The sequence below is a fragment of the Helianthus annuus genome, chromosome 1 (assembly GCF_002127325.2).
Source record: "Helianthus annuus cultivar XRQ/B chromosome 1, HanXRQr2.0-SUNRISE, whole genome shotgun sequence".
Taxonomy (NCBI): Eukaryota; Viridiplantae; Streptophyta; class Magnoliopsida; order Asterales; family Asteraceae; genus Helianthus; species Helianthus annuus.
The window spans coordinates 105,268,612-105,278,595 of record NC_035433.2 but is presented as its reverse complement, the minus strand read 5'-3'; the positions used below and the strand labels follow the sequence as shown (position 1 = coordinate 105,278,595).

Genomic DNA, 9,984 nt, shown 5'->3' with positions numbered 1-9,984 from the left:
CACCACAACAAGCACTCCCTTCACTTTCAGATCTGCTGCAAATCAGAGAAAGTTGTTTCAGATCGGAGAATTCGGAGAAAGTTGTTTTAGATTAGAGAAAGTTGTTTCAGATCTGCTGCAAACCATCGACAGTCGTTTGTTTGGGGTTGTTCCAGATAAAGTTGTTTTAAATCTCCTTTTTGCGATCTAAACGAAATTCCTGATTGGGGGTTTGTTTGGGGTTAGTAGCTTAAATCATAACAAGAACGACAACTCGGTCTGCCTTTGTGGAAGTGGAATGTAATCATCAACAACAACCATTAAATCATAAATCTTATCCACCCATTTGTTCTCCCCTTTTGCAATCTTTGGATTCTCAGTCAAAGTTTCCAAAGCTAACAAAGCAGAACCCGAAATAATCGGAATATCGTCACCTGACTCATAAGATGATAACAATTCTCTTACTTCTAACTCAACCAATTCTAACAACTCCTCATCATCAACCTGATCTTGTTTGTTTAAAAACACAACCATGGTGGCAGGTGGGTGGTGGTGTTGGTGGTTGCAGGTGGGGTGTGGTGGCAGGTGGGTGTTGGAGGTGATTATTTATTTTAATATTTAAGGTAAAATGGCTAAAGTACTCCTACGTGGGGTCCATTTGGTCATATTTAACCATATAAACTAACTAAGTTAGGGCTAAATGACATAATGTGAAAGGGGTTTGCAAACATCAAGTATGACTTTTATACTTATTAAGGATAAAGAACACAATTTGCAAAAAGTAGCATACGTAAAGGACGATTTTTGTAATTTACTCTTACTATTATTTATTATTAGTTATCAATTCCTCTTTTTAGGTTTTTCCAATCCGCCTGGGGAGATCCTCTTTCGTTCTAGGGTTTTGCAGTTGGTTCTCATCACCATTGAACCAGTAGATTCAGATCTTAACTTTCAACAACAATCACATAATCTTATCAATTACACTCAATTTCATCAATGGCGATTTCAAGCGAGTTGTATCCAAGCCAAGACGACCTCCTCTACGAAGAAGAACTCCTCAGAAATCCCTTCAGTTTGAAGCTATGGTGGCGATACTTAATTGCACGCACCGAATCTCCGTTCAAGAAGCGTGCCGTGATCTATGAACGAGCGTTGAAAGCTTTACCAGGAAGCTACAAGTTATGGCTCGCGTATCTCCGTGAACGCCTCGAATTGGTACGTAATTTGCCAATATCTCATACGCATTATCAAACTTTAAACAATACGTTTGAACGAGCCCTAGTTACAATGCATAAGATGCCTAGGATTTGGATTATGTACTTGACTAGTTTGACTGAGCAGAAGCTAGTTACTAGAACTCGTAGGACGTTTGATAGGGCGCTATGCGCGTTGCCTGTTACGCAGCATGATAGGATTTGGGAGCCGTATTTGGTGTTTGTGAGTCAACGAGGTGTGCCGATTGAGACGTCACTTAGGGTTTACAGGAGGTATTTGAAGTATGATCCTGGTCATATTGAGGATTTGATTGAGTTTTTGTTGAATTCGGGGCTGTGGCAGGAGGCGGCGGAGAGGTTGGCTGGGGTGTTGAATGATGATAGGTTTTATTCGATTAAGGGGAAGACGAAACATAGGTTGTGGTTGGAGCTTTGTGATTTGCTTACTCAACATGCTACGGAGATTTCGGGGTTGAATGTGGATGCGATTATTAGAGGTGGGATTAGGAAGTTTACGGATGAAGTGGGACGGTTGTGGACTTCGTTGGCGGATTATTATATTAGAAGGAAGTTGTTGGAGAAGGCTAGAGATGTGTTTGAAGAAGGGATGACGACTGTTGTTACGGTGCGAGATTTTAGTGTGATTTTTGATGCTTACTCGCAATTTGAGGAAAGTGTTCTTGCTTTGAAAATGGAAGGGATGGATGAGAGTGAAGAGGAAGAGGAAGAGAACGATAGTGACGAAGATGAAGAAGATGACCGGCTTAATGTGGCAAAGTTAGAACACAAACTTAAGCGGTTTTGGTTGTGTGATGAAAAGGATGTTGATTTAAGGATAGCAAGGTTAGAGAATCTTATGGATAGAAGACCGGAACTAGCTAATAGTGTTCTTCTTCGCCAAAATCCTCATAATGTTGAACAATGGCATAGGCGAGTGAAAATCTTTGAAGGAAATCCAACAAAGCAGATATTAACATATACCGAGGCTGTTAGAACAATCGACCCAATGAAAGCTGTTGGAAAACCTCATACTTTATGGGTTGCATTTGCTAAATTGTATGAAGCTCATAACGACATTGCTAATGCAAGAGTGATATTCGATAAAGCTGTGCAAGTTAACTATAAAGCTGTTGATAACCTTGCTAGTGTATGGTGTGAATGGGCAGAAATGGAACTTAGACACAAAAATTTTAGGGGTGCACTGGAGTTAATGAGGCGTGCTACAGCTGAACCGTCTGTTGAGGTGAAACGCAGAGGTAACCAATACTATAATCTTTTTTTCTTATTTATTTAATAATTTTAAGTGGATTCTGGGATTACAACTTACACTTTTTTTTTCGCTGTTAATACTTTGTGTTTCAGTGGCTGCTGATGGCAATGAACCGGTACAAATAAAGTTGCACAAATCATTGAGACTGTGGACATTTTACGTTGATTTAGAGGAAAGTTTAGGCACTTTGGAATCAACCCGTGCAGTATATGAGAGAATATTGGATCTTCGTATTGCCACACCACAAATTATTATAAACTATGCAATGCTGTTAGAGGTATGTAAAAGCTTCACTTACTGTCTTTGATACCCGTAACTTTTATTTATTAATTACCCCTTACTAAATAATACTTGATTGTTGTCCAGGATAATAAGTACTTTGAGGATGCTTTCAAGGTCTATGAAAGAGGTGTGAAAATATTCAAATATCCCCACGTGAAAGACATTTGGGTTACATATCTCTCGAAGTTTGTCAAACGATACGGGAAATCCAAGCTTGAAAGATCCCGAGAGCTATTTGAGCATGCTGTTGAAATGGTATGGTTACTTTTTCTTAAAAACTTTCTTCACAATGTCAATTAATTTATTCATGATTTCTGATTGTTGCTATTGTTGAACCAGGCCCCTGCTGAAGTTGTAAAGCCGTTGTATCTGCAATATGCTAAACTAGAAGAGGATTACGGTTTAGCTAAACGAGCCATGAGGGTTTATGATCAAGCAACAAAAGCGGTCCCACCAAGTGAAAAACTGAGCATGTATGAAATTTACATAGCCCGTGCAGCCGAAATTTTTGGAGTTCCTAAAACTAGGGAGATTTATGAGCAAGCAATTGTGTCTGACGGGCTTCCTGAAAAGGATGCAATGAAGATGTGTATAAGGTACGCTGAGCTGGAAAAGAGTTTGGGAGAAATTGACCGTGCGCGGAAAATATACGTTTATGCGTCTTGGTTAGCAGACCCGCGGTGGCCTGATAGTGACTTTTGGGTTAAGTGGCACGAATTTGAAGTAAATCATGGTAACGAGGATACGTTTAGAGACATGCTTCGTATTAAGAGAAGTGTTACTGCCAGACACAGCCAGGTATGCTCTAGTGCAATCTTTGTTTGTTTTTCTTTTGAGTTTTGAGTAAAATGTCATTTTAGTCCCTGAGGTTTGACCATTTTGCGACTCTCGTCTAAAGGTTTGTTTTTTCGCATCTGGATCCAAAAGGTTTGAAATCTTGCCATTTTCATCCAACTCCTTAACTCCATCCATTTTTCTTCGTTAAGTTAGGGGTATTACCGTCTTTTTAGGCATTTTTTGAATTAAACTAAAAACACTATAAGAAACAAAATCAACAGAGGTCAGAGGTGCAACTTTATTATTATAGTGTTTTTAGTTAATAAAAATGACAAAAGACGGTAATGCCCCCGACTTAACGGACAAAAATGGATGGAGTTAACGAGTCAAATGAAAATGGCAAGATTTCAAACTTTTTGGATCCAAATGCGGAAAAACAAAAATTGGACGAAAGTCACAAAACTGACCAAACATCAGTGACGAAAATGACATTTTACTCTTTTCTTTTTGTCACTTTTAAGAAATATTAATTAATGTTGTGTTTTGATCGGTTCTTGCAGACACATGTGATGCTACCGGAGTCTCTAATGCAGAAGGCTAACGGTGATGAAACCGCCATGGATGAATCAAAGAAAGCTGAAGATGAAATGGCTGCTTTAGAAAGGAAGGTAGCGCCTGACACTGCTAAGAACGACACCAACGCCGCTAGATTTGTACACGGTGGTGTACAGTTGTCGGAAAAGGAGTCGGGATTGATTCAAAACAAGGAAGAGATTGAACTTCCTGAAGGAAGTGGAAGTGATGAAGAAGACGATGACGATGATGGCAAAGTTGAAATCGCACAGAAAGATGTACCGGATGCTGTGTTTGGAGGGCTTATAAGAAAAAGAGACGAAGAAGAAGAAGCGCAAGGTAAAGAGGCGGAAAATGGTGACGGTGGAAGCCGCCTTGGCGCGCTTGAACGAATTAAACGCATGCGTCAGGGTAACTAGTTGTATTTTTGGGTTTGAGTTTCATCTAAATTTTGAATTTTCAAACTGTTTGCTCTAGAATTGTTCAAAGATTTGTTGTAAAAAACTTGTTCTTGGTGCTATTTCATGGTATTACTAAGAATCTTCTGTGTTACAATATTGTTTTTTTAACATTAGTTAACATGTGGAATTTATAGGAAAATTGCTTTCATATATGAGCTTTTTTCCCATAATTTGGCTTATGAGTAGACCTGGCAATTTTGGCTCCAGGGTTTTGGGTTAAGTATTTTAATATATATTAAAAGGTAAGATATGTTTGTTAGCAAGAATTACTATAGAGGTTATACACGTTTTATATGCATAAAGTACAATCAAGTGCTGCAACATTCATTTTATCAATGACACGTACCTGGGTGATGGCGGTGGCAGAGACGTGGTGGCGACTGGCGTGGCAGTGGCTTTCTGGACCAACGCATGTCTTACCTCTGCTACCTAATCGGGGCACTTTGATTTCGCTAGTGTAATCTGTTCGAGCTGATAAGCAGTGGTGGTTATGCCAGCTTGGTCAGCAGCTGTTAGGATTTTTGAAACCAATCCTTCTGTCGGTTCAATGACGGCGGCGACGATGTGTTTTAGTGGGGAAAAATAAGGATGGTGTGAAGATCGAAGGCGGCGGCAACAATGTATTACTGTTACTCATGCTGTTTTGTTGAGTTGTTATCTACATTTTACCAAGCTTATAGTGCAGTTTTTCTAATATAATTATGTTTTAGATATGCAGATCTCGGATATAGGTCACTTGACACACATAAAATTTGTAGTTAACTGATGATAATTTTGTGTGTGGTCTTTGCAATTGGTTTATTACTGTTACTCATGCTAATTTTACATAGTACTGAATGAAAATTGATTGTATTTCAGAGATATGGTTTGTTTTTCACCTTTCAGATTTGCTAATATATCTTCATCATTTCGTTTTGTATGCAATGATTGTCACATTTTACTGATATGCAATGCAACAAGGGAGCGGCCGACCCCCCGAACTTTTCGCTCAGTAGTGGAGAGTATGTAGTTTTCGTATAGAAATTTTGGGTATATACGTTTTCGACCCCCCCGTTTTATAGGAATTTTCGGGTATATACGTTTTCGACCCCACAGTCGGAAATCTCAAGCTTCGTCACTGAATCCAATGAAACCTCAAGTGTATATTGTGATGTATTTTTCAAATTGCATTAAAAGAAACAATATCTATTTTTACTTTAGGGAAAATTGTGGCCCAAAAATCTGATCATAAACTTATATATGGCCTTATTTTTAAGAATAATGTTCCCTAGAATAGAATGAGTGAATATAGTGTTCTCATCAAGCAATTGCTTCAATACTCTTAAGACTCTCGAAAAAAGCGATTAAATCATAATTCTTCACTAGCAACCTCATCAATCAAAATTTGATTAATGTCACCGTCGTAACACGCGGATAACGAGTAGCAGAGCTTTGTAGTTTCCACCCGCCGCAAAGCACGGGTAAAAATCCTTGTTAATATAATGAATGGGTCAGGACTCAGGATGGATAAGGTAACAAATATAAACGGATGAAGACGGTCCCTATTCTCCACTTCGGTCGATCTCAGTTTCAACTTTCAAGTCTTAACATCGATTGTTCTTCTAGTTCTTGTCTTCTCCGGTTGCTTCTAGTTTCTGGTTAGGTGGATTCCTTTTATTTGAAGTTTTAATGTGTTTTTTGATGTGGGTTTGAATTTTAATAGTCGATTACATGTTTATTAGACCATGCGTAATGGGCATATGGACGCGTAAGGGTTTGATAACGCTTCTAGCACCACCCCTGGGCGTTAGAAGGGTATGAAGAGGGAGATACATTTCTAGAATAATGTCCAAAGAGGAGAAAAAATAATGGAAAGTAATGAATGAAATGGACATTAAGTGTTATACTTTTTTTGAAGGGCGTTATAATACTGATGTGGTGAAAAATGCCCCTTAGGAGGTATTAATCATTACGCATGGTCTTAGCTGTAATGTATTGGAAGAGGCGAATAAGAGATTGAGAGAATTGGAAGCTTTTAAAACTCGGGATCTGAAACAAAAAGCTAGAGTTAAGTGGGCGAAGGAGGGAGATGCGAACTCTTCATTTTTTCATGGAGTCATTAACTCGCGACGGGTGTCTAATTCTATTCCTGGTTTGGTTATCAATGGCGAATGGGTGACGAAGCCTCAAGCGATTAAGAGAGAGGTGTATCGGTTTTTTAAGGATAAGTTTGTGGAAGAGATTAAAATTCGGCCTGCCCTCATAGTTCATGACATCAAGTCTCTTGATCCTGTGGAGGCAGACGGGTTGGTTGCTCCATTCTTAGAAAAAGAAATTAAAGAAGCGGTTTGGGATTGTGGTAGTGATAAAGCGCCGGGACCGGATAAGTTTAACTTTCGTTTTATTAAAAAATATTGGTCCTTGCTTTCAGGTGATTTTGTGCAGATTTTTAAAGAATTTACAGAGACGGGAGTTATTAGCAGGGGAGCGGGATCCTCGTTCATTACGTTGGTGCCAAAAACAAAGGACCCGGTGGATTTAGGAGAGTATCGCCCGATTAATTTGATTGGTGTAGTCAGCAAAGTTATATCTAAAGCCCTAGCTAATCGGTTAAGAAAGGTGATGGATGGGTTAATATCCGAAACGCAATCGGCTTTTTTAGCAGGGAGGTACATCCTTGATGGTCCTCTAATTATTAGTGAACTTCTCTCATGGGCTAGAAGGGGTGGGAAGGAATTGTTTTTGTTCAAGATCGATTTTGCTAAAGCTTACGATAACATCAACTGGGAGTTCTTGGTTTCAGTTATGAGACAGATGAGATTTCCCGAGGTGTGGTGTATGTGGATAAAGGGTATTTTGACGTCAGCAAGATCTTCTGTGCTAGTGAACGGGTCTCCGACGTTTGAGTTTGCATGTGAGAAGGGTATGAGACAAGGTGACCCTATTTCGCCGTTTTTATTTATTATTGTCATGGAGGCTCTTGCAGGGATGATGAGAAAGGCGTGTGAGGTTGGTTCGTTTTCTGGTGTTCGGCTTCCGAATAATGGTTTAGTTCTATCTCATTTACTCTATGCGGATGACGCAATGATTATGGGCGACTGGTCGAGTAGCAATTTCAACACTTTGCGGCGTTTGCTTAGAGTCTTTCACTTGTGTTCGGGCCTTCGGATAAATATTCATAAGTCTACCTTGTTCGGTGTGGGGAAAGGTATGGATGAGATTAGTGATATGGCGCGCTCTCTGGGATGTTGCTCGGGTGTCACTCCGTTCAGGTATCTTGGTATTACTGTGGGGGCGAACATGGGCAGGACTAATAACTGGGACCCGGTGATAGATATTTTCAAAAACAGGTTATCTAAGTGGAAGTCCAAGGTGCTTTCGATAGGTGGTCGGTTAGCGTTGATTAAATCTGTCTTGGAAAGCTTACCGTCTTACTTCTTCGCCTTGTATAAGGCGCCTAATGCGGTTATTCTAAGATTGGAGTCATTGATTAAAAGGTTTTTGTGGGGCGGCGATGAGGATATTAGAAAAGTGCATTGGGTGGCGTGGGACAAGGTTATTACTCCTAAGAAACTTGGGGGGTTAGGCCTTTGTCGTTTGGGGGATAGTAATAATGCGTTTTTGTTAAAGTGGCTTTGGAGATATAGAGTGGAAGGAGATTCTATGTGGAGACGGGTCATTGATGCTATTCATGGTTCCGCGCGGCAGTGGGAGATGTATCCTAGTAAAGCTTGTATTCTGGGTACGTGGTCTAGATTGGTAAAGAGTTGCGAAAAAATTAAAGTGGGCGAGTCTTGTGGGATTAATATGGTTCGGGGTTTGGTAGGCAACGGTTTGTCTATTAGATTCTGGTTAGATCCATGGGTGACTAGTGTTCCGTTAAAGACTTTATTCCCGAGTTTGTTCCGGCTTGAAGCTAATAAATGGTGTCTTGTAGCTGATAAGATTGGGGGTCATCAAGGAACTGGTCCAGGTCCGTGGAATTGGAGGGTTTTCCCTTCCTCGGCCCAGGAGCTAAATGAATTAATTGATGTTCATAGTTTGGTAGCGAGCCAGAGCATTGAGGATAGAAGTGATAAATGGGCTTGGTTTGATAAAGGCCCAGTTGTCTTTTCTGTTCATGAGGCTAAACTATGGATTAGTAAGGATCGAGTGGGGGTGCAGAGGGATGAAAATATTTTTAAGTGGTGTAAGTGGGTTCCCTTGAAGTGTAATGTTTTTATGTGGAGGCTTCTTTTAGATAGAATTCCTACTAAAGAGGCGATGCGAAGAAGGAACATTATTCATGGTGAGAGCGCTTGTGATTTTTGCAGCGAAGAGGTTGAGAGCGTCGATCATGTTTTTACTGGTTGTGGGCTGGCGACAGGTGTGTGGCGGGGTATTGCAAATTGGGTTCGGTTACCTCCGATTTTTCTATTTTCTATTAAAGACTTACTCGAAGTGGTTAAGTGCTCGGGATGGTCGAAAAGTATGAAAGAGATTTTATACGGGATTGTTGTGGTGACCTGTTGGCGGATCTGGAAAGCCAGAAATGAGAGGATATTTTCTCAGAAAAATAGAAGTGTCGTGGAGTTAGTGGCGGACGTTAAATCTTTGAGTTATCTTTGGTTTTGTAGTAGGGGCAAAAATGGGGGAGTGGATTGGAAGGGTTGGAAATCTTTTTCTTTTGATGTAATGTAACATTTGTCTTGGGGGAATTTCTGCCTTGGAAGTTCCCCGTTCTTTGTGTTTTAATGAAGTTTGCCTTTCAAAAAAAAATGTATTATTGTATTTTAGCCGATAGACAATTAAAAGCTTTCTTGAGTTGCTTTATTTATGTAATTATTCTAAATTTAGATGATTTAGTTCTTGTGTTTATTTTGGCTTCATCTGTTTTGTGTTCAATACGTTTAGAGGAATTTGAGAAATTCTGTAATCAAAGCTCTATCCGATGCAAGAAAGCAAGTGGTGGTTAAATAAGTTTACCCCTTTGTGATTGTTGCTCTCTAGTTATTTTTTTAAAATAACTTCTACAAGCGATGTGAGACAAGTCTCATATATTGCAATGGTTTCAGTCCATAACAATCGATCCTCTTTAAGGGCCAACGTCCTCGTTGGTCACGGCTGGCTCTTTCCAGGCCACCACATCATGGACCACCACTCCGAGCCTTGTTGGTCACAACTGGATCTCCAGGCCACCACTTCGAGTTCTGGCTCGGATACCAATGTTACATACCAAACAAGAGAACTCAACCTAAAAGGCTAGTTTGGTGGGTGAGAGAGCACATTTGGTATGTAAACCCACATCAGTTGCCCATACAACTAATGTATGACAAGTCTCATACCTTGCAGTGGTCTCAATCCATAACATTTTTTTAGTTTGACCATTTCCAAATCGGCCCGTTCTGACCAAAACCTATCCTGACACGAACCCGTCTTGACCCAAAGTCAAAATAACCATTTTTTAAAC

General features: G+C 40.0%; 1 protein-coding gene across 1 annotated transcript; it reads left to right on the top strand.

Moving 5' to 3' along the window:
• The first annotated feature begins 828 nt into the window (after nt 1-828).
• On the top strand, nt 829-4,674 carry LOC110872449 (pre-mRNA-splicing factor SYF1). The gene is made up of 5 exons (XM_022121250.2): nt 829-2,449; nt 2,556-2,740; nt 2,830-3,000; nt 3,085-3,543; nt 4,083-4,674. The coding sequence occupies exons 1-5, from the start codon at nt 976-978 to the stop codon at nt 4,512-4,514; spliced, it is 2,721 nt and encodes a 906-aa protein (XP_021976942.1). The 5' UTR covers nt 829-975; the 3' UTR covers nt 4,515-4,674.
• Nucleotides 4,675-9,984: the final 5,310 nt, after the last annotated feature.